The 25,792-nt window shown below is 38.2% G+C and overlaps 1 protein-coding gene across 1 annotated transcript in view; it reads left to right on the top strand.

Moving 5' to 3' along the window:
- The first annotated feature begins 272 nt into the window (after positions 1 to 272).
- znrf3 (zinc and ring finger 3) overlaps positions 273 to 25,792 on the top strand; it is a 78,407-nt gene continuing 52,887 nt past the window's right edge. Inside the window, exon 1 of the mRNA XM_065250845.2 lies at positions 273 to 1,252. Within this exon, the coding sequence (XP_065106917.1) occupies positions 1,031 to 1,252 (222 nt within the window). The 5' untranslated portion in view covers positions 273 to 1,030. The remainder of the gene's footprint in view (positions 1,253 to 25,792) is intronic.

The following is a 25,792-nucleotide window of genomic DNA, read 5'->3' as shown; positions in this document are numbered from 1 at the left end:
TGTGGTTAGTAGTTGACAGAATGAAACAAAAATTAAAATTTTACTTAAAAACATGGGTTTGTGTATATAAATGTCTGCTTAAAAAAATTTCAATTATCACTTTTAGTCTTTCTAGATTTACTATATACTGTAAGTGTATAAGTAAAATTATATATTATATATTTTTTATATAATTTATTTACACACACAACACACTATAGGACATTACTCTGAGAACCCAGAATTAATGTAAAACTTAACATTGAGATATAATGGGTTAACTTGACTCAAAACGTTTGTTATATATAATGCATATATTGTACGATTTCCGGTGAACTCTTTTTACTCTGACAAATGTTAAGTGCATGAAATGAGCCCCATTACTGTTGACACAAGTGAAATTAACCCGAGTGTACGCTAAATTGTTTTGAGAAGGTTTGAAATACTCTTTAAGGTAGTTCACACAAAGTTCAACTAGTTCCCTCACTTTCGCCTAAAATGAATCGTGTATTGACCTCCCAGCAGAAATAACAACAATGTTTTGTGAACGTAACATAAATGATTGGACAATCGTAGCAATTAACTTAAAAGTTATAACCGCGCGTTGACATTTCTGCGTGTGAATCACTAGTAAACCTTGGCTCCTCCTTAAAGATCCAGCAGGGTTCAGAAGATCGGTGGGCGTGGTAGGGAATATCGATGGGCGGAGTTAACCCTTTACGGAGAAAAAAAATAATGAATCACGTGTTCCCAGATCAAAGGCGAGCCGCTCCGTAGAGAGAGCGCGAGCCAGCTAGGCACAAGCGAGCGCGCGGGCAACGCGACAGTCCTGCAATGTTGAAATAAGCCACGATATTTGTTTCAAGGGCAAACTTTTCTTGTCGATTAATGATCGTTATTCTCATTTCGCCACGCACATTGCGCTTCAAAAAAATTCCCCGTTTTCGCGTTTTTAGAGAGCTAACGCTCTCTGGAGTCTGATTCCTGAATCGAGACTTTTTCGAAGACGCTTGGAAATTATGTTCCGATCGGCGCCGATCCAGCCGGCAAGATGATGATTTTACCGAGAACTGGGTTCGGTCGTGGTGCTGATTCGGTGGTCTTGTTGTGGTTTTGGGTCCTGGGAAGCGTCCTGGCCAAGGATACTGCCTTTGTGGAAGTTGTGCTTTTTGAATCGAGCCCAAATGGTGATTATACGACGTACACGACAGGTCTGCAGGGACGCTTCTCCCGAGCCGGAGCCACTATCAGCGCAGAGGGCGAAATCGTGCAAGTATGTCCCTATACCTATTAAGTGCGCTAGCGCGAGGACCTGACGGACTGACCGCGTGTCTGAATTCATTTCTGTGCGGTGCAATCGCAACTTTGGTTTTTCTCCCCTTTGAAGGGGGTACGCGGTCGCAAAATGGCCTCTTGTGTTTGCAAAATCCAAACATGCAAACGTACTTGCGAAAAGCAACTTTGTTGCACGAGTTGCATTAGTGGTGATGCATGTTGCAGAATTGTGAGAGCATGCAGAAACAAAGTCGGTCTTACTGAACTTTGTGTTACAGGTATATATAGATATGTCTAATGTATATACATAATTTCCTAATAGAGCTTTTGCATTAATAAAATGTCAAATGAAGCCTCAATGGTGATCTACTTACTTATAGTATGCGGAAAGTATGCATAAAAGTTTTGAAGTCGATTAAAGGCTGAGAAACTGTTATTGTTGCATAATGCTGTTTTAATGATATCTCCACCTGTGCCAGTAGATGTTTGGGGTGTACCTAGTTAGTATTCTGATAAAGTGGCATTGTTTATGACGTACATCATCTCTGTGGTTTGTTATGTGCAATTAGAATAGCTTTGTATTATCTATAGAAACCATCACAGATATCCCCAAGGATGTAATGGGTATAATGGGAATTGTATTGGTTTTAATGGAACTATAATGGTCTGTATGGGTTTCTACTGGTAATGTGTTTGGGTTTATTATCTGGCAGATCAGTGCATTTTACTGGCATACACCACATAAAGGAAGTTTATAATAGTTTTAATAGTAAGTAGCTGATGTTTCATAATGATATTTGTAATGAAAACCATAAGAATTTTTTAGCACTTCATGATTTGTTGAAAGTTTGCTCTTCTTCCACCTTTTCTTTAAAGTTGGCACCAATATTGCATTAATGAATTTAACGCCATGAGGAATAATCTATCTATGTAACACTTGCATAGCATTAAACTCTAATGGCAGAAGTTAAAAGAAGCTTTGAATATTGACTGTAATATGAAAACGGCATATTTGCATGGTTTAGGGATGCAGTGATCTCACTGAAGATCAAAGCAAACGTTTTTTGCATGCATGCCTTTAAATCTGTATAGATGTCGTTTGTAGCTTTTTTCTTTCATATCGAGTGTTTTATCAATTTTATTAACGCTAAAGTGTTGTTTTGGCATTCGATAATGTTTTATCTTTCACAGGCTTCTGCTATTTCGGTTCAGACAACGTTTCTTTTACATTCCATGCTGTGGTTTTTGTTCAGAAAAACATAGGCTTATTTTACTCTCAGGTCTGCTGCGTGTCTGTCCCACAACGTTCGCTGCTATATATGTTTACGATTGTATGCTTAGTAATGTTAGAATGTTCCCATGTATAGGATTAGTGAGTATCGTATTCTTCAAAACGGCAAGTGGTGATCATCATTTTTCAGGGACTGCTGTGAAGATCGCTTTCTCTTTATGGGCTGAAATGAGAGATTTAGTGGTTTAGATATTTAGACTGGCCATACATCCATTTATCACGGGCCATTTGGCCCGGTCTTTGAACCATGCTGAGATGTCGAACCTCAGCTTTATGTTGAGAGGCCTTTGAGGTTGGCCATAGTTTCAAACATGGCTTTTGTCTCAGAGGCCAAGTTGGACTTCCTGTTGGGGTTGCGTTCGTGAAATATCCACCCAAAAGCTATAATCATTGTGCGCACGATGTTTAAGATCATTTGCTCTCTCTAATTTCCCAAATACTAAGTCATGTATTTACTTTAATGTTTTGTGTTAATTTGATGTTGCTTTGAATGGTGGCCAAGATATGCAAATAGTTTTGACCTAATAATTATAGTTAAACCTACTGACCTATGATGAGTATGAAGTTTAATACGTTTGATCAGAAAAGAGGTTTCGAAGTTTGGCACAAATGAGATTATATGTTAATCCCCTATCCAACAGAAATGTGTATAAATTGTGTTTGAACCTGAAATTGGTAAGGTTTGGTTTTGGGTGTTGAAAATCCAGTTGATCCTTGTCTGATTGTCATGACACTACACTACCTACTGCATTGACATGGTTAGGTGTACTACACTTAAAATTTTGCTCTGGTACATCCTTGTCAGTTTTTCCTTGAGTGTGAAGGAGGGCCCATAGAAGCAAATAGGCCAAAACTAACAAATTAAGTAAATTTGTTACGTTCTCTACCTTATGGGACAGGGAGCAAAGTGACTTTCTTGGCTAATACACAAAACCAATGTTAATCTTGGCTAGAGCGTCGATTTGCTTCAATTTTGCCTCATAATAGCTTGAAAATCAGTGTCTCTTGAAATAATTCTTAAGTAGCGTAGCTGTGGCTTTTCCTTTGGAAAGGCTTTGCTGTGTTGTGTGATGGTGTGTTGAATATAATGTTACGTTCCAATTTCTAGACTGGCTGCTGGTTTCGTTTTTGATCATGCATTTTTTACATGAATTGTTTTGGAGATTATTTTGGTCAAAGGCTAGAATTTTGAGGTCGGAGGCCATTGAATGCAGTAATTGAGAAAGACTGATCTTGGCTGTCCTATACAGTTAACTTGCCGATTATCGTAGCAAAATATTTTGAGGACTGATTTATGGTTTGGATCCTTTTGAATGGCCACTTACTCTAGGACCAGTCCTGTTGTTATATGTGTGTTATTGTTCTTTGCTAATTAAAATATAGGCTTTTTAATACTGAACATTAATGTAGAATTGTGTCAATTTAAATGTTTTTATGTCGCTTTGTCTGTCTAGCTTCCATAGAGAGGATTTTGTCAAAATTGCAGGAGTGACTTGAGATGCTCTTGAAGGGAAAAGTCGAAATGGTTCGAAATTTTTGTGGACAGTGAGTGTGTTTACGTGCACAAAATAAGTGGATATCTACCAAAACTTGAACACATGCAAAATAATAAAGCGACTATGCAGAAAACTGTTTACTGGACATGATTTGGAGATTTGTCGGGTTTCTTGCAGGCAGTGACGTCACCGCCTGTTAAGGGTGGGTGATATGACCAAAATCTTGTATCACGATAGGATTCGTTTTATATCATCATAACGATATGTATCACTGTACAGATTTCTTTTAATAATGTTTTTATACTGTACACATGCATTTTCTTTGACAGCTGTTTATTTTCTTTTACGATCTAAATGGTCGTATTTATAAGGATACTTGTTATTTTGTCTATTTGGTATAATACAATATGTTTGTGTTTTTTGGTAATTATTATTTTCCACATAATGTACATTTTTGCTCCAGATATCCTGCTTTCCTTAAACGCTCTGATTTTGTACAAAACTCACCGATCTGAAAAGCGCTGTGTCCCTGATTTGCCAGGTAATCTGTACGTTGTGATTGGCCTGAATACCTCTGACATCAGCCGGAAATGTGACGCTCCTTACTAGGCTTGGGCGGTATCCAAATTTTGATACCATCAAACCGCCTCCCTATTTTACCCCGGTATACGGTTTTACCGTGAATAATTATAAAATTATGACGTAAGGCTTAGACAGCGTCACCATAATGTTGGCTTGTGCCTAAACCCTTCAGAAACTGAATACCAAACACTAATACTGAAACAATGACAAAATAACATGCACAACAATATTAACAACTTTTATTAGCAACAACTAGCAGTTTATAAAAAAGTTAAATACAAAGGTCAAACAGAATTAACCAGTTGTCGGTTAAAAAGTGATCTCTAGGCTATTATAGACAGTGGACTAGACGCTACTACAGTTAGCCATCTCATTCCAATTTCCAGGATCTTTTTGTGTGAAATGAACAAATCCCTTACACTCAATTTTTCATAACCTGTTTGTACTTATAAACCAATAAAAACATTTGGCGCAAGGTCACGGCGTTTGGGTTCTGGCGCGAGGTCACGGCGTTTGGTTTCGTGCACTCACATTGCATCAAGCTAAAATTTAATCAAAGCTACAGTCTCAGCCTTGAAGAAAATTGCTGAACATTTAAACCTATTTTCTGCATATTTTAATGAAATAAAGAAAGTCCTCCTTCTGTTAACTTATATTTCTGCATATTCCAGCATATAAAATAAAAATATTTTTTGTAAAATCCAGCAATAAAATAATTAAAACGAAAGTCTTTCCTGGTTGTATTCAAATTATTAACATTTACGTCTTTTAACAGTAAAGTGCAGATTAAGTTTTGTTTTTGTAAATCATTAGACATTTTTACCACGTAATTAGGTTTTGCTTTGTAGAAAGCCTTTCTTTAAAGTGAATTTCGTTTTGTATAAATTGTGTCTTAATTTTAATAAATGTTTCATCAACCAGTTGCATGTATTTAATAAATAAAAAGCAAATAGACAATATAATAACCGTGACATGGAGGCGCCGACACGGCGCGTTCGCTTGCATTGCATTGTTAACTAGAACGGACGGACCTCATCATAAATGAATGAAACTTATACATTAGCATTAAATATCTTTGCTGCATTCTTTCTAAAACAGACAAGGGCTTTCTCGCGGCTCGCATCAGCAGAGCATTGCATCGTCCATGTTGCACTTAACAGAAGTTGACAGTGACACTTGTCTTTTTGAAAAATAAAAAAGTAATAATAATTATACAAAAGAGTTGTTCTAGTCGTTATTAGAAGGCACAGAGTGAGTTAGACCTGCCTTGGTTGGTGGTGCGTCTTTTACGCATTCTTACTGAAGGTGCCTGTTTAATTCATTGGTTTTATTGTGTTGTAGTCTATTAGCAACATTCCGCATAAAATGGGCTTAGATTTGGAATTACATTACATCTACATTTCAGTGCTAACTGATAAGGTGGTGAGGATCATCATCTTTCTTTATTATTTTTAGCACTACCTCAAACTTAAGCGGCGTCTCTTCGGAGCTGTCATTTTCTAATAAGCCGCGGCAATGTTTCAAATGAGCTTCTATTGCTAGACAAACGCCTTTATTTTGCACGCGATCACCTTGTACCCAAACCATTTCGAAACTAATGAGTCATTTGTCCTCCGATTACATACAAGCAGCATACAAGCTCCTCTGCGACGCGTTTGCAGGAATCATGTTTCGCATGAGCCGGAGGCAGAGCAGCAGAGAGATGCGACAGGGTTGCGAAATTGCAGGCGCAGCTCGAAATGGCTGTTATTTCAAACAGCGTAACATATTTTAAACTAATCGGTTGGCTCTGTGAAGAAAATGTTTCGTTTTCGCCACGCCTAATTTAATATTTAATCCTTGTCTGCTATATAAGTGCATGGTTTTTTTTTTATGCCGGTATGGCGGTATAGAAACTGATACCTTTGCTATTTTTAGATCCCGCGGTATACCATATTACCGTATTACCGCCCAAGCCTACTCCTTACCATGTTTGAAAGATTCGGTCACACCAGGTTGTGGCTACAGGCTATGAGTCAAAGTGGGAAGAATTATGATAATGTCGGGCTTGTCCACGTCAAAAGGCCAGGGAAGTAAACTGTTGCCTACAATCCATGTGTTTGTTGTAGTCCAAGAAAAGAGATTAACGTTGGAAACGATAACTCGTGTCATTTACTTTGGGGTATGTACCTTTTGCATATCGTTAACATGTACTAATACACACTTAGACACCAAAAGAAATGTAAAATTGTGAATCGAACGATAGTTGCTCTTTAAAAATTAGGTGTTTAAATGCGTGTATAAACGTTATGTTTTTTTGGTGACAACGCGCACAGCCACTTGATGCGAGTGCGTAACCTCGAAAGAGACGATAGTCTAAAATCTCTACTTGTTGACAAGCTTTTACTGGTTTATCATACCTATCAGTTTATAGCCAACCCCTGTAGTCCACATAGTCATCTGAAAAGCTGGTGGGAAATGTGTCTGCAGAACCCGTAAATTGCAGTTTCTCACCAACTGCATCAAGAGCAGACTTTTATGCGTTACTTTTTGTTTACTTCAGTTTGAACCATTTATCTTTTATGCGCAGAGACGTGCACATGAACAACATTGTAAGAAACCCAGTTAAGTTACGCAGGGTTTCCTAAAACTTACTCTGCACTTTACTGTTAGCCTAAAAGACATAAATGTTAATAATTTGGAACACAACCAGGAGAGACTTTAATTTTAATTATTTTATTGCTGGATTTTATTTACCATTCGAATAAAGGAATTTAAAAAAAAATAGCTTGTAGCATTTACTTTTCGCAAACCTTGTGAGCATGCGAAACCAAACGCAGTGACCTCGCGCCAAATGTTTTTTTATTGGTTTATAAAGTACAAACAGACCAGTTATTAAAAACTGAGTGTGAGGGATTTGTTCACTTCACACAAAATGATGACTAACTAATGACTAACTGTAGTAGGGTTTAGTCCCCTGTCTATAATAGCCTAATGTACGGATCAATTTTTTTAACCGACAACCGACAACTTTGACCGGTTAACGTTGATACGGTCAAACGGTCATCGGTTAACATCCCTAATCTGTTCATGAAGCAAAATCAGAGTAAGACGTATCTGCGTTCTGTATGATTTTAAAGGTGTCATCAAATTAGGTGTATAGCTTTAATGCTTTATGTAAGCTTATATATTTTATTCATACCCTATGCAGGTCTTTATTGTTAAGCCCTTTAAAACAACAAAGATCTCTTCTTTTGTAGATTAGTTATCATAAATAACAACTTGTCATAGATGTACCTTTCATTTCTCAGAGATATAATGACTGTCTTTACACTAACTGCACTTGGTGCCAACAGACCAGTTTGGCTTTATCTCTCATCTACCATCATAACTCAGAGCATCATTGTGTGTGTGTGTAAGTTCACGAATGTTTCTGCTGAAAGTCCCTTATATAAACAATGATATTAAATGATGTGTGTGAACGCTGGCGGTGCAGGTCTTGGCGTGTTATTTTCACGCTGTTGTGTGAATGATCGTCTCTCCACAATGTTTCATGCACAACTCTAGTGTTGTAGCAGCAGCTGGCTGTCCAAAAAATGTTTTGTGTCTTATGCATTGTATGGTATTTTCTTTTACAATTTTTTGCTGTACTGAAGTCATTCTTTGCTTTTCATTTGTCGCCATGCAAATTGTCATTCCCTTATTTTCAAACATTCAGCACATCTGACTTTGATCAACAAAAGAGAGAGAGAAAAAAGAGTGACACTGTTTTAAAATAGGGTGGCGACCATATTAGAGTCACAGTTCAATCCAGAGAAAAGTCAATTTTTTTATTCATGGTCCTGAGGAGGAGATGACTGATTCTGATAAGCTCATCATTTTTGAAGCATAAACACGCCACTTAACATTTTACGTCTCTTATGAAAGTCTATTATTCCTGATTTGCCAAAATTTCCTGTGTTGTAAATAAGAGGTTCGGGTCCATCTTTGATACATAGCTACGTGATAGGATTTTACAAGATAAAAAAATAATTGTCCCAAATTAAAGTCCTGTGGCTTGATTGATACCGAGAGCCATTCCTCAAAGTTCAATGTATTTGTGCTTAAATTGGGACTATAATGAGAGCTTGGTTTGGCCCGAGATTCAGCACACTTTTCCCACAGATTGAAACCATGGGTGTCCAGAACGGGCCTCCACGAGACAGCGGACACCCGAAAACAAGCCGGCCCCTCCCTGTCCACAGCAACAGTAGCAATATTCAACAACCATGGGTTTAAAAGGTTAAAACCGCCCTACGACTTTTTTCCATTTATTGGTTTTGTGGTAGCAGCTGTATTTTAAGACCTATCTACTCAACCACCAACCCGTGGGCCTTTCATGGCCTCGCCAAAGTAATTTGAGGCTGTTTTTTTCTCTTTCTTTCGGGAGTAGAAAAGATGAAACTGTTTTTGTCTTTCGCTTTCTTCTTTCACCGCCGTCTGCCTCACTCTGACGCATTTGAAGAAAAACATTGTTTGTTTTCTTAAGAGTCAAATAGTTTAGATGGAATTGAATAAAACATTCAGACAGTAGTCAGTATGTCACTGGATCCATTTTAAAAATGGTCTACGAATGGATGCTCTTGTGTTTCTTGTGAGCAGTTGTCACTGCAAAGGCATGTGAGATGTCACACATTTGCCCTCGAACCTCTATCACAGGTTTACTTGAATTGCAGATACTGGCACATGGTCCTGATGATGGTGAATGATAAAGATTGATTGACTTATCACAACTCAATATTTTAGTTGATTTGTTTACCCCTCAGAAAACCCTTACCCTGAATGAAACCTATGGCTTTTGGAGTATGGAGTACTTTTACCACCAAGCCGGGTCAAATAAGTTGTTAATAAACATCACATTTATGCATTTTGAAGATACTTTCATCCAGAGCGACTTAAAGTGCATTCAAGGTAGGTATGCACGATATGTCAGGGAAATTGTTTGTTATCGTGATAACGGTGTATGCAGTATCCATATCTCAGAGAGTTGCGAAAACTTACATTTATTTTGCATGTCTACTTGTTTCCCTGGGAATCGAACCCCAAAACATTTTGTGCTGTTAATGCAAAACTTTTTTGAGTTACAGTAACGGGTAAAATATCGCATGACATCATTATTCACTTTAGTAAGTCTTACCCTCTGACAACGTTGGTGTGGCGAAGGTTTGTTAAAAGGCAAAGCTCTCCCAAAAAGCGGCTCAACGGTGCTTTGTTGTCTTTCAGGAATGTGTTGACGAACGACTGAATCCCCAAAATGCAACCCCATTGTTGCAATCTCTCGCTGTCAATCTTTCCCTCTCTATGTCCGACTGTTTCGTCGTTGTCTCACGTCATTGGATGCTTTGACATGCTATGTCTCTCTACCCATCTGCTTAACCAGTTAGCTTTGATTTGAAGTTTCCCCTTCCCTGGTTCTATCTATCACTCTGTACTTGCTCACATCTTCCCTTACCACTTTGGTCTCTCAGTTGATGCTTCAATTTATTGAGAGATTTGATTAAAAAATTTAAGGCTGAGTTATACTTATACAGTGTCGGACCTACACAGTAGCCTCTACGCATTTTTTTGCATCGCTGTGCAATTACACATGCAGACCGCTAGTAGGCAGTGTCTACGGCATGTTACTGGTGTAACCTACAGTATCAAGGCATAAACCAAAGAAGCAGCAGATTGTTGTGTACCTTGTTGTAGAAGCATCAGCAGCGATCCAGTAAATGCACAGCTTTGTTCAAAATCACTCCTCAACTGCATTTTGACTCCACCTGAGGGAGTGGTCTGATAAAACCCATGACATCAATTGTGGTCCGTGCAGAATTGTATTTTTTCAGAGGTGCACGTCAGGTAACGCAGTGCTGTGGACTGCCTACAACGTAGCTACAACATATTTCTGTTGATGCAGAAGTATAAATCAGGCTTAATACTTAAAGGGGGCATATCATGAAAATCAGACTTTTTCCATGTTTAAGTGCTATAATTGGGTCGCCAGTGCTTCTATCAACCTAGAAAATGTGAAAAAGAACAACCCAGTAACTTCGTTTTGGTTAACCATTCTCTGCATGCATGTAAAAAACTAGGGATGCACCGAAATGAAAATTCTTGGCCGAAACCGAAAATGAGGAAACCAAGGCCGAAAAACCGAAACACCGAAATAAATTATTATGCCAATTATTAGTACAAATGCATTTATGGCTATCACTGTGTACTAACTTTACTAGGGGTGTGTGACAGATCACAAAACTCACGGTTCAGATCACATTACAGTTTTTGAGGCACGGATCGAATTATTTTTCAGATCAGCAAAAAGGGGGTAGGGAAAATCTAATAACAAATAAAGAATTACAAACATTTATAAAAAAGAACAAAGCTGCACATTAATAAGGGCTAACATTAGCATTATGTACCGAAATCGAATTAAATGAGTCATAACACTGTCTTTATTGTATAAATTAAATCTATTATTATTTTTAGAGCTATTTGTCTCTTTGTTAGACTAAAGTAGGTTAATTGAGGTTACTGTCTCTTTAAATAAGCAGAGACTGGTTTATGACTGTAATCTATACATACACTTAAGACATAAACAAATGTTTTTTTAGAAAAATAATACTTTGGAGATAATTTTGTTTATATGTGCCCTGTAAATAACAGAAAGATTTTACGTTCGCTTGTTTGCGTCTCACTCGTGTGTGCACTATTGAGGGCACTTAAACGCGCGCGCGCGCACACACAGAGAACGAAGGCGAATCCCAAACAGCGCAGCATAAAAACGTTACGTTGTTTTTCATTGCTTTATTCGGCACATGTATGTTAATGCACTATACAGTATGAGACACATTTGCGCGACTCTCTCTAAAGTTTACACATCAAGAGTTATGATCTTTGAAGGGCGTACTCACTGTGATGATCACGTCTGGACCGGACACAACCGCAGGTGCCTCTGTGCGTACTTTAGCACCTTTTTGCAGTTAAATACATCCATGCCGCATACATGTTGCTTCAGACAAGCACGTGCAGGTCGCGGTTTCTGTTTGCGTCATCACAACATTTCGGCCATATTGTTTCGGTGATAAAAGTCTTTCGGCCACCGAAAATTTTCGGCCGAAAATGGCCCAAAAGAGCATTTTCGGCTTTTGGCCGATAATTTTCGGTGGTCGAATATTTGGTGCATCCCTATAAAAAACATAGGTCACTGAAATTTGGCTCCCCTTGTGATGTCAGAAGGGGATAATACCGCCCCTTAAACTGCACTATCCAACCACAGCACTGCCATTTAGTGCAGAGATCAACTCATTTGCATTTAAAAGGACACACCCAAAATGGCACATTTTGCTCAAACCTACAAAGTGGCAATTTTAACATGCTATAATAAAGTATCTATATGGTATTTTGAGCTAGAATTTCACATATGTTCTCTGGGGAACCACATCTTAAAAAAGCCTTGTGAAATGTTCCCTTTAAACTTAGCTTGATGAAAGTCTTCATTATGAGTAGGATTTCAAATCATGATGTGGTAAAAACCTTATTCTTTTACACCATTTAACACTTTATAGTAGGTGATGGATGGTTTAGACTAGACTAGTCATATAAAATCGCTAGGTGATGTTGCTAGTACGGACCTGCACAGCAGTTCCAAGCTGAAGGTGACGACAGGAAAAGTGCCCTTCGCTTGTGGCCGTGACTATGTTGCCCTTAGTGTAAATCAGCATTTTTTGTACACCAATCAAGTGCCTTGTCATAAATTAGTAAAAAATTACAAATACATAAAATGAGTAAACTATTGCTTCACCTCCAGATAATATCATGTGTTGAAGATCTCACAGGCTGATGATAGGAGGATCTCAATATGGGGCATATTGGCTAACACTAACATCTATCATTCCTAAAGATTTTGGGTAAATGGGCTTCCCCAAGTTTAACTGTTTATTTTTTTACCAATTTATTTTTGATGTTTAGGGGCACTGTCTGAGAATTATGAGTAATAGGTATTGTGTCCAGGATGTATGGGTTTGTCTACCCCATTTTGTTTCTAATTGCTTTTTGACTTCCTCCATTCCTTAGGGTGAACCCTATAGTCTGCCAAAGAAAACCTTATCTTCGGTTATCAGCTCAAGTCTGAGTCCACTTACAACTGATTGCCAAAAAAATCAAAGCTGAGTAGTATTCTAATATTTACCAAGTAATGAAGTTCTCGAGGTTTAAGACCACATCTTTCCTTATCATTCGCGCTGCCTCCTTCCTGGGTTCAAGAACATTGGGTTCAAAGTATACCGCGGTACACACAGCATTACGTAAGATGTAGTGTAAGATTTACACAAGAATACACCTAGTTTATAAAAAACACTGATTACTAACCTTGGCTGTTATGTTTCCTCTGCCGTAATCTATTTTGTAATCTGACTTCATATTAAATTTTTTGCAAATTGAAAATGTAATAGTTTAGTTTGAAATTGTGTTAACCTACTTGGCTTATAGAGGTACTTGTTTATTTATGTTTGTTATATTAACAAAATCTCTTCTTTCATTGTTTTAACATGATGTATCACCTATTGTTCTAGCCTCTTTGTGCACTCCAAATAGCTTCTGTATAATTGCTCCCCTGTTGTTTCACATAGACACCAGGTGTTTATTTTGTCATAGACAAATGGATGTACACGCCGAATCCAAGGCGTTGCTTCTCTGTGCCTTCTGAAATAGACCTCAATGGCTGACAACTGTCTCTTGGCTCCCTTTTAATGAGATACTCGCTGTCCCTTTGGTATAGCGGCTTACATCTTTGAAAGATTAGCTTGTCCAGTTCAAGCGGCGAAGTTGTCTTTTTGTTTAATGTTCCTGTGATCTCCAACTGCTCTATCCTCTGTATAGGAGGTTGATTTATCTACACTGGGGTTCCAGGACCCCCCAGCCCTCCCCATATACACTCATTGATATTTTTCTAGGTTAGGGACATAGATTTGTCACTTTGCACACACTCGTTTGAGGTTAACAGTGCGAGCCCATTTGCTCCAGTGTAGACTTGAACAGCAAGGTCTTAAATGTTGTTTGTTTGAAAGGGGGTTATTATGTGTGAGGTAGTTTTAAGAAATGGTTTAACGAAAAATAATATAATTGTCTCATATTTATTCATAATTTACACATGAGTCATGTCATGAGTCTGTTGAACACGAACAAAGTTTTATTTTATGTCCGTCGGTATTTATTATATATTACACTGTAAAAAGTGAAATTGGGATTAACTTAAAAAAATTATTTTAATTGGTGTTTTTTCAAATACATTTTTTCACTTTAAGTGAAAAAGTGTAACTTTTCATGTGTTACAAATTGAAGTAATATTTTTAAGTAGGTCTAACGTTCAGTTTTTACAGTGTATGTACATACAGAAAGCTCAAAAATTATACATCTATCTAATTCGTCATGAGATAATTGGAAGAACCAATGAGATTTTGAAGTTGATGTGTAGCTATTTTTAAATTTCATGCTTGTTTTGGCATGTGTAATATTTAATATTGTCTTAATATAGAAGACATTTTTAACATGCTAGCGTTGTTTGGATTACATTTATAATTGACGTATGTGTTTTTTGGAACTTCAACATTTTGGGTCCCATAGTTGTATATAAAAATGTTATAGGGGCGGTTTCCCAGACAGGAATTAGACTAGTCCTAGACTAAAATAAATGTAAGAGCTGTCCAAACTGAAAACAACTTGCTCTGACATATCTTAAAATACATCAGTGCCCATTGTTTTACATCGTTGCACATAAGTAATGTTTTTAGTAAGGCATGTTTGTTAAAACTATCCTAATTAAACTAAGGTCTAGTCCTGGATAAAGCTAATCCCTGTCCGGGAAACCACCCCATAGTGTTATAATATATATAAAATGATATAGTGTTACACTGCAAAAAATGATTTTCAAGAGAAACATTTCTTAGTATTTTCTTAGATGAGCAGAACAACCCAAGAAAATAAATCTAGTTTTAAGACCAAAAATATAAAGTTTAAGTGATTTTGTGCAAACAAGCAAAAAATCTGCCAATGGGGTAAGCAAAAAAATCTTTATTTTTCTTAAACACTTAATGCAAAAGAAAATTCAAGAAAAATTTGCTTACCCCATTGTCAGATTTTTTTTTGCTTGTTTTATGCACAAAATCACTTAAATTTTATATTTTGGTCTAAAACTAGACTTATTTTCTTGAGTTGTTCTGCTTATCAAGAAAAAGCATCTTAATCTAACAATTTTTTGATATTTTTACTGAAAACAAGTCAAAACACTAAGAAAATGTTTTGAAAATATTTTTTTTGCCGTGTATAATGTTCACATTATAACAATAACTACAACAATAAATATATGGGCATCCACATGATAACGATAACTTTATGCTAATTCACTCACATGCATGGCACTCGCGCAAAGCCCTTGCCTTTAATGGCATTACCTAATATTGGATATTTCTTGTAATAGAAACTTTTGCAATTGTTTACATGTCACTGAATATGTAAATATGCTGTTCTTGTTGCATTTACACAGCAGGTAACCAACAATTGTCTTCAAATGCTGCGTTTCGTGTAACTCTAAACAGTTGTGTAATAGGGTTGTATCGGTATGAAATTTTCACGGTATGATAATCGTCTCAGAAACTATCACGGTGTTCGTAGTTTCACGGTATATGTTATAAAATTAGAAGTAGTATTGTAATCATCGGCTATAATGACCCTTAAATGTATGAAAACAGATATCAAAAAAAAACTTTTGAAAAAAAAGTAAATAATGCTGCATCATTTATTTGAACAAAATAAGAAATAAGTTATTTCTCTTTAGATTTCGTCTATGTATAATCAACTTAAAATTGACTTGTAATATAAATCACTTACATGTGCTTTAGTGTTTTAAGAGAATGAGACGGAGAGCGAGAGGTTACCAGCGTTCACATGTAAACAAAACAGACATGTGCTCTTATAAACAACGCTTTATCAGGCATTATAGTGAGATTAAACGACAAGAAAATGCCATCAAGACTTTTCTGAAGACACAAAGATATAACAGCTTTGTGTCCGAAAACAGATCGGCCGAAAATTAAACACACATCCGTTTCCGATTTATGGCCGATTTTTATGACTAGATTTTGGGATTCCCTCTGCATCACGGAAATAATACTGCTTTAAATTATAAACAAAACACACCTTTATCTGCACAGAGGGATGTGTTTGCGAATGTGGTAGCACATGTTCGACGTATTTTCTGCTTTTGCAGCCACTCTTCGTCCACATTTCTTGCAAACTGGATATCCATCTTTAAGAACAACACATGCTCATTTTTGGGATACCCAAAGTATTCCCATAATGCAGATTTTAACTTTTTCTCAGCGGGGGATAGAGGTTAGATTTTGTGTTCTTTGGCTCTGAAATTTTCTCTGCTGTACAGAGAAAAGCTATATGAGTGGTGTCTAGCAGTCATGTGAAATGAAGTATATATGCGCAGAAGCACAGGTGAGATCTCCTTTATTATAATTTTTTCCAAAACCGGTATTAAGCAAATGTTTACGGTATGATAATCGTGCATGTTAATATCATGGTATACCGTCATACCGGTATACCGTTATAACCCTATTGTGTAATAATATCTTACCTTTTGGCATAGCCAGTGTGTGAGGAAAAAGCATTACGTAGTGAATTTCACAGCAATAGTGCAAAAACACGCTCAGAAAGTGATCCCAACGATATTGTTCATCGTATCTTAATTGTTATGGGGCATACACACCAAACTGGAGTTCAAGGATTTCCGCTAGTAGATTACATACAAAGTCAATGCAAAGATGCGTCCTTGGGCAATGTGAATGACACGATAGGGGTGGCATGTTTGCCGCGCAAACATGCGCTATTCGCCTCAAACACGTCTTCGCCCATGTTGAAAATATGCGACTTTAGTGAAAAATTTGCATCACACAAAGTTAAAGGTGACACAGAATGATTGAACTGGGTATTTATCCTTGTTCTGTGATGTGACATGTAGGGATGCTCCGATCAAGATTTTTGCAGCCGATACCGATCACCGATTTGTAATCTTCGTGATCGGCCGATACCGATTCCGATACCGATTTTTAAAAAGCTGATATGCAAGCTCTTTGATGACTGTAACTGTTACATTTTTATAGATAAAATAATACCACGGATGTTGCCTTTGTTATATTACTTGCAGTAATTGGGTATATTATTTTTTTAATAGAGACTCAAATAAATAAGCACAACAAATATTTATTCTGCAAAGAGAAATTTAATATGGCTTTAAAAAGGCTTATGTCTCCTAAAATTACTGAAAATAAAACACTTCACAGTCTTTACTGTATTAATTAAATATACATGCATTCGTATGAAGTATAAAAGTTCTTTAGTCAAGAGCAGAGAGTGATTTTTTTGAGAGATGAATTAGGTTACTGCAGCTTTAAAACATGAGAGAGAGATCGCTCTGTTCACGTGCACTGATGACAGGGTGCTGTGTGTGGGCGGCGGCTGAACGCAGACAAGCAGCTGTGAGGGAAATAAAAGTTTAAACGCTCAAAACTTTAAAACGCATGCAAATAATAAACTTTTGGCGTGAGGATGCAATTGTCTGTGATAGATATGTGTTGTATATGCTGTTTGATGGGGATGTGAAGACGCCTCGCGCTGTTGACCGGAGCGCGTCCGCATAGAAAATACGCATATCTCTGTAAAGGCAAAGAGAGACATACAAATCTGCACGCTGCACATGAGCAACAGGTTGTAAAAATGCTCTCGCTACGTAAAAAACATGTCTTTAATTGCAGCCGCATTCAGGATCCTTTTGATGACAAAAGTAAACAGAAAGATCGGTTTATGAGATCGGCAGATTTAGCGAGCACCGATCGAGTCATTTAATGCCATTATCGGCCGATACCGATCGGCGGCCGATCGATCGGAGCATCCCTAGTGACATGTAGATACATTTTTTTTGTTTGGGTCTGTAATGCCTTAGAAGCTTCCTAAAAACCTCTCTCAGATATCTCTATTAGGGTGGGGGATTTTAAACAAGTGGTTTTGCACCTATTTGGCTCCCCCTACTGGCTTAACTTGCAATCTCATTACTGATTGGCTGACCTTGCTGCCACTCAAAAAATGTAGCCAATTATTTTAAAGTGGAGGGGCAGTGAGATGCCTGTGATGTCATAAGCATCAGTTTTTCAGATTGGGCCGTTTTCTGGCTGACATTTCTAAAAGAGGAATTTCTATGAGGCTGAGATGTTTAGCATGTCTAGCACTTTTTATATGTTCGTGAATGCAGGTAGACTACCATTATTCGACAAAGACAAGGTAAAAATGGTTTTTCATTATCTGTCCCCTTTAAATCCCGCGAGTAATCTAGAGCGAGTAACGCAGCATTATAGTTGTGGTGTGAACTCTGCTATTCTCTATAATATAAAACGATTTTCAAAACAATTTTTTTTCATAGTTATTGTTATAATGTAAACGGACCTTAACTGGACAGACACTGAAGCATAATTAGTTACCAACGTTACGGCGAGATAAATCTTCTCTCTAATTCTAAAATTAAGTCATTGTTTTTAGTGAACCAATCCTTTAATGTAGTCTAGTCACTGTCTTGTTATTAACATAGTAGTTAACATAATATCTTTTTAAAGTTGTATTTGTTTAGGAAAGGTAAAACATTTTTGCTCTTACTACCCCCCCAACCAACCCACGTTAAGTTGAGATGAATTTCAACACCTTGTCAATTAATGTGGTTTTGTAGAGCTGTTCTGCATTCACTTTCATTAGATTTACAGTCTCCATTGAGGCCCTTCCCTCTCCTTTTACCTCATTTCCCATAACCAGTCAGACCTGAGAGAAAGAAGAGGCTTTGGAATCTGGTTCTGGGTTGAGCACAAATGTGCCGCCTGAGCTGATAGGATCGGCCGGGCTGGGAGGCCACTGAGCGCGCTCAGATCAAAGGCCCCTGGCGGGCTCTTCAAAGAGCTGGCTGAGCATTGCCTGACTGATAAAACTGCACCACAAACGGCTGGTGATGTAATTGCAAGCCTGCAGCGAAATCCACCCCTGCACAAATAAAGGTGGAGGTGTTCGCTGGATGCCGAGCAAAGAGATGTTTTAAGTCTAATTTTGGAGCCCAGGGCATTCAGGGTTCATCTCATTTTATAACATAAATCCTGTTTATGTTTTAGATCGATTTTCTCGCTCTCTATTGCTGTCATCGTCATGCTCGGTCTCCATCTTCTGCTTGTGCCACACCACATACTGGCATTTGATGAAAGTTTTCAACAGAATAAAGAAACTTTAGTGTGAAGTTTTTATCAGATTCGGTTAATCCACTGGGCGTTCCTAAAGTACACAACAGGTGGAACAGTTGACTCTGTGCTTTGTAAAGTTTATACAGGAACAGCATTGTGTGCGTGTGCTCATCTGCGTGCATGCGTGCTCTTTGAAGTATGCGCAAGGAAAACGGGAACGCTCAAACAGACGACCAGATTGTTTCCCTGATAATTTATTGACGCTTATGGTAATGCATTAGCAAGCATGAACCAACAATGAACAATACATCTAAAGCATTTATTGATCTTAGTTCATGTGAATTTCAGCATTTACTATAATTTTTTTTTATCAAAAGTTGTAACTCTAAACATTAGTTAATACACAATGAACAATTGTATAGACATTAACTAACATTAAGATTAATACATGCTGATTAACTATATTGCTCATTGTGTTAGTCATGCATGCTATTTAATGCATTTACTAATGTTAACAAAATACAACCTTTTTGTTGTTCCCAGATGGCTTGTGTATATAAGAATAGAAGCAGATTGAAGGATGAGACGCAAGTGTTCACTGTGCCGCTAGTATAATAAGAGCTGGAGTTTCGATACAAAAGGCCCTTGCAGGACATCTTTGCTTTAGTGAGCAGCTGTTTGTTGATACAACAGTTTCTAAAGGTTATAAAAATTCCCCTCGCTGGTTCCTTTTTGGTGCCTGTGACTCTGTATATGTATTTAAAGCTCTTTACAGCTTATGTTGCCAGGACTTTTACCCCTATATTTTATTTATTGTTTGGCGCTCTATATTGGGGGTGAGATCCCTTCAGGCCTTGGGATACTGATGGAGACCACACATGTGGAGTCAGTATTCACCTTGATAATTTGAGACGGTCAGGATAGGAGCACAGCTTTAAGGGCAGTCATTCATGTTGCCATACAACCTGGTGAGGGTCTTAACCCTAGTCTGGTGGGATTAGGTTTTGTATAGTGTTGCAAAGATCAGGAAATATTTCAAGTTGGGATTAACGATCATACAAACTAGGGATGCACCGAATCCAGATCCAGACTCGCATCCTTATTCCATTAACACAGTAAAACACATTAATGAAGTAAACAACGTCCACAGCAGTGTATTTTTAATTTCATTTTATTTAATTTTAACTGTAAAAAAAAGGATAGGCAACATTATGCCAGGATGACAAGTGGGAAAAACTATTTTGACAATTACCAGAAGCCTATGCATAATGAAAGCGATGCGGTGCGGCACGCTCGTTTTTCCAGGTGCGCCCACGAAATGTGAACCGCCCCTAAGACTCACCGAAAGAAAAAGCTTATCTCCACGTCAGCACCCGATGTGTGTAATCAACGGCCGTGTGACGTCGACCAGCAAGCCTAGGATTCGGTTCGGTGGAAAAAAATCTAGGATTCGGCCGAACCCCGTCAAAAAGCCCAGTATTCGGCCGAATCCGAATCCTGGATTCGGTGCATCCCTAATACAAACACTAGCTTCCTTAGCATCTGACTTATCTTCATTAGTGTGCCACAATTCCTATGAAATTTCTGTTGAATTTCCATTGAAAGTTTCCAAAATTCCCAGAATTTTGAAACCCTAATTATGTGGGAGCTGATTTTTGTCGGAGCAGATGGTGTAGTGGACAGTGCTCCGACATATGGTGCAGATGTACTTCCAGCGACCCGAGTTCGAATCCCGGCTAGAGGTCCTTTGCTGATCACATGCCCCTCTCTCCACCCTGTACTTTCCTGTCATCTCTCTAATTACTGTCTAACAAATAAAGGCAAAATGGGCAAAAAAAAAAAAAAAAAAAACATAAAGATGTGTTTTTATTATTTCATGTGATGTCATTTTAAAGCTTTATTGCCTGGTTTAGATTTATCCGCTTCTTAAACTGTGTGGTTGAACTGTCCGGTTATTCTGAAATGGACGATGAATTTCCCTGAAACAGGGATGAATTTAGAAGTCACCAAACACTTCCATATTTTCCCTATTTAAAGACTGTTACATGAGTAGTTACACGTGTAAGTATGGTGGCACAAAATAAAACTTTTGTTTGGAGCCATAGGAATGAATGGGGCTAGGCTAAATGCTAACGCATTCAAGAGGCGCTGTACAAAGATTAAAAGTGCACACATTGAAAAAAGATATGTATGTATTAATTCATCTAAGTTAAGGTTATCAACATAGTTAAATATTGAAAAACAGTGGTGTTTTCCTTTAATAGTAGTGTTGGGAATTGTATTAAGATGTGTTTTCATCGATCGGATCACAAGTGGACAAGAGAGACACATTACGTTTACACCTGGTATTTAAATCCGTCTCTTTTGTTCACTTTCGAACGCTTCTGTCCTGAATACTGTGAGGGGGTGGTCTGTGAGACGGTGGGCGAGTCTCTCTGCTGTCATTCAAACGCGAGCGGGAGTAATTATGAGTTTATATGGACGCAAACTAATATTATGTCGAAGTCCGCTGCTTGTTTAGCAAGTATACATGCTGCACAGTGTTTTGTACGTTTATATGTTGCAGCTTTCTCTGAATTTTCATCGCAATTGATGAAATAGGATCGCGCAACTTTTACGATTTCAAAACGAAACTACGGAGAACACCCGCAGTAGTTTTATCAATGAAAGGCTAAAAATAGCGCTGTTCACCATATGTTCACGCCAGAAGTCAAAAAAAGACGTAAAATTTGTGTTTTAATACCTCATTAGATTAGATAAATGGGCGGAGAGAAGGCGGTCGCGTGTGGCTGTCCGAACACATTCAACCACATTGCGTTCCGCAGCTCCAAAGCGATCCGATCGAAAGTGGTTTCGACTACCTCTGGATGTGGTTGAAAGTGGTCGAAAGTGGACGCGTTCAAAACGTTTTGAACACCGTTTACATTACCGTTGGCATTAACGTCCACTTGTGATCCGATCGACGAAAACGCATGTTAATGCCAAGTGTAAACAGCCTCAAAGATGTAAGCATTATTTTTTAATGCAACGCACAAGCATTGTTTTATCATATTAAATTGTTTGCATACTAACTCCACTTTGTAATTGAATTTGAGATCTTAAAGGTTCAATCTTTGAAATCATTTGAAGTCACATTGTGAGTTTGGCAGTGTTTCTTGGGGTTTTGCATAGATCCACATTTTGCCCAAAATTATTAGAGGAAAAGACTGTACTGACCCGGTTTCACCACCAAGAGGAATTTTCTTGCTTTTTTGTGACCACATTGCAGAGTCAGGTTACCTCTGTATCCCTTTAAAAGTATAAGACTTTTAATGTAATTTGTTTAAAGTAGGGTTCTCTTTAACTCATTTTGGCATGGTCTTAAGTGGGTTAACCGTGTCTGTCTTTGCTATGCCTGGTCTGTTTTAGTGGTTAAAGCTCAGATTTGATAGCCGGACGGCTGCTGGTTCGAACCCCACTATCTGTGAGTCCTGAGCACAATTATGCCCTTGGGTAGGTGTGTCAGGTTTGTCCTTGAATTAGGTATGTTGTAAGTGGACTATTTATTCTAGAGAGATCCAAAGAAAGATCTAAAACTTTTGCTGTCTCCTATTTGTCAGCTTGGCATCCAGCTCGATGTGTTCCTCATCACAGCTTGTATTTCCTCTTATCAACCCTCTTATTATCATAGCGTGGCACACGGGCCCAAGAGAGGCTTGCTCTGATGCTATCAACGGCTGCAGAGCGAGCCACCGAACCATCAGCACATCAAAGCGGCTGTGAAGGCCGCGCTTGTCAGCGAGAGAGCTCACAGGATGGGCTATGGTGAATGGTATGTGCCCCTCTCGGCATGCCGGAGATGAGCTCTGATAAACTGATGGCCAAATGGAGAGAGGAAACTTTGGGTTGATACCAGGGCTGCACTGAACATTTTGATAGTAGATTAATCCGAGCCTGTTTTTTCGAATACTCTTATTAATTTGTTTTATCCGATTCTACCGGGATTTATTTTACTTGTTTAACTTTGGTACTTATGATCTGAAATTGTCAGCATGGTGTGTTGGTGTTTGTTTACTAACTTACTAACCAGCCATACAATCTGGTGTGTTTTGTTGGTCTATCAGATAAACCAGCACTAACATGCAAACACGCTAGTTTGGGAATTCATCCTGGTCTTTTCAACAAGGACATAGTCTTTAAGCATTACTGAGGAAGTATGAGACGCCTCTCCACCTCTAAGTTCTGGTATTCGTACAGCTGGTGTTTCTGTAACCATCCAGTTTCTTAGATACGGGGCTTTCAAACTTTATGATGCCAAGGACCCCCAATATGATGAACCTTTTGTAAGGAACCCATAACCTAAAATGTAGATCAAGTGTAATTTGCAACACATTTTGTCTTTCTCTGAAACTTTCTGTGGGGAACCCCTAGAACCTTGTGGAGGCCCACTGGGGGTTCGCGGACCCCATTTTAAAAACTCCTGTAGATCACCAACAATAAGAAGGTTTTGTGTATATCTCTTCCTGAGCTCTCATACAGCATTGCTTACCTAGGCAAGCAAAGAAATCCAAAGGCCAAATACAAACATTTGTCAGATATGATTATTATCAAGGCCTGGGTGGGGTTGGGGTTGAGATGTCGGAAGGTGTTTGTAAATGTGAGAGACAGATGGTTGATCAGAGTGTAGGGAAAACTGAGTCATGTTTGTAAACTGGAGCTATTTTTCAGTAACTGGTAGACGCACTTTATTAGTCAGTTTTTCTGTTGTTTTCCAATAAAATATCTAAACATCTGTACTTTACGTGAAAACCAATATGATGTAAGATGACGCAAGCTTTATGCATGGAAATTGTTTTTACTTGCACTAGTTTTGTAGATGTATCTTGTTTTAAAGACATAACTGAGGAGAAAAAGTAATCCCAAAGTAATACACAAAGTAATCCCAACAATATTGTTCATTGTATCTTTGTTGTTATAGTTGTGGTGTGAACTTCACTATTCTCTTTAATATTAAACTATATTTAGTTATCAATGAGTCACAAAAGCTCCGCAATTAGTTTTGACTAACATATTACGAAGGATGGGTTCAAAAAGAATGATTTGTTTACAAATTGAACGTAATGACTTTATATATGCCTCACACAGCTTTAAAATTAAGAGGCAGAGTTGCTCATTACAACCAGTTAATTGGCTTAAAAGTTAAAAACCCCATTTACCAGCAATGTCACCATTAGTGGTAGTTGACCATTAGCTCACCTTTAGAAAACGGCCCTTCCTGTGTTCCGTGAGCGTGGATGTATAAGAGCATTGTTGACAAGATTGATGTTTAACTCTTGAACGTTTGAAGCTCTTCGTCGTCCTAGACCTCACTGTGCTCTCTGTGTTTGCCAAGCAGAAATACTTTGCTTACCTTTGCCAGAGGCTTCTGTAGCATTCTAGGTCCTAACAAAGCGCTGTTTGTGTAGCCCGCTCTCATTGCTGTTACACAAATGTTGGGTGGAATTCAGCTGACCAACCATGTCCAGCCCACCGCTAACCCCACAAGACCTTCTTCTTCGGGCCTTAAGAATAATAGCTCTGTTTCTTGAAGAAACCGTAGAGGTTGTAGATGGTGGTTAAGGTAGACTTTATGCTCATTTGTAGACCGCACTATTTGTCCTTTTGCTCTTGCTAGCATCTTTAGAAACTCTTGGATTTGGGTTTATGTGCAATTATGCGTGTGTTGTTGTGGTTTTAGCTGTTTATTCTCTTAGTTTGAAGAGTGTTGGTGTGTTTAATTCTGACATCTACTTCCCGTTAATGGAGTTTACTTAGTTCGCCAGAAAGGAGGCATGGATGTGGCTGAGCTTCACTTTATTCATTTATTTGCATCACAGAAAATAAGCACAAATCAGACTGCCACCATATTGTTTTTTTTTGACCAGTGTTGGCCATCTAAAGATCAATCATGACAAAATGTTTATTGAAATCATTGGGGGTGTTGCTAGTTATTCCAGGTTTTTTTTCTTTTTTTTGCATTAAAGCAGCTTATTAACTTAATACGCATACTTTATTTTTTGCTTTTTAAATTTTGTATATCGGAATTTGATTACTTGTGTACCTTTTTACACAAATTTGTAAGCTTAATATGTATGCCACTATTTTTAAGTAAAGTTTGAGAAGCTTGGAGTTTCATTTGCATGTAATTTATTTTGGTCAATTCGTTTTTGTGCAACTAGTGGGACTAAACAGAATTGCAGAATGTTTGTTTGTTTGTCTCTTTGTTGCCCAATTAAAAACTGTTGGCAACCATTATTTTTCCATTATTAGTTTTGTTTGGTGACGCTAGCGGCGCCAAAATGACGCACTTCACCTTTAAGGGAAGCTGCGTTGTTTCATAAACTATTTCTTAAACATTTCCTCCTTTTATTTCCCTCTTGCTCGCTCTTTTCGCTCACCCTTTTTGATCTTTCTTTTCATGTCTTTCTCCTTATTCATTTATGATCTGTCCCGGCCAGCTGTTTTTCCAGTGTTTTTACTCCTTTGTTCTCTTCGACCTCCAGGGCACAGTAAGGGCTCACCTCACTTGGGTCTGCCCAGCGGCAGGCGGCTTGATCTGGACATAGTTTCGGCTGCAAGCTCTTCTCTCCCAGGCAACCGCTCTCTTTGTGTTCTACCCCTCACTGTTTGCCTTGGGTCTGTTTCTTGTCCCAGGGCTTCATTTGTTTTCTATGTGCTCTCTCTCTCTCTTTCTCTTAATTCTGGTCTCTCTATCAGTCTTTCTTTCATTCGTCATAGGTCCCACACTCTCTCTGGGGATCGTCCCTGTTTGATCACTGTAGGGGGCGGTTAAGTGCCCCGGGGGCTTTTGATATGGTCACTTTGGCACTGGCCGCTTCATCCGGCGTCCTCTGAAATGACTGGCCTCGGGTGTTGTA

The sequence above is a fragment of the Paramisgurnus dabryanus genome, chromosome 5 (assembly GCF_030506205.2).
Source record: "Paramisgurnus dabryanus chromosome 5, PD_genome_1.1, whole genome shotgun sequence".
Classification (NCBI taxonomy): domain Eukaryota; kingdom Metazoa; phylum Chordata; class Actinopteri; order Cypriniformes; family Cobitidae; genus Paramisgurnus; species Paramisgurnus dabryanus.
This window is presented reverse-complemented; position numbering and strand designations above follow the sequence as displayed.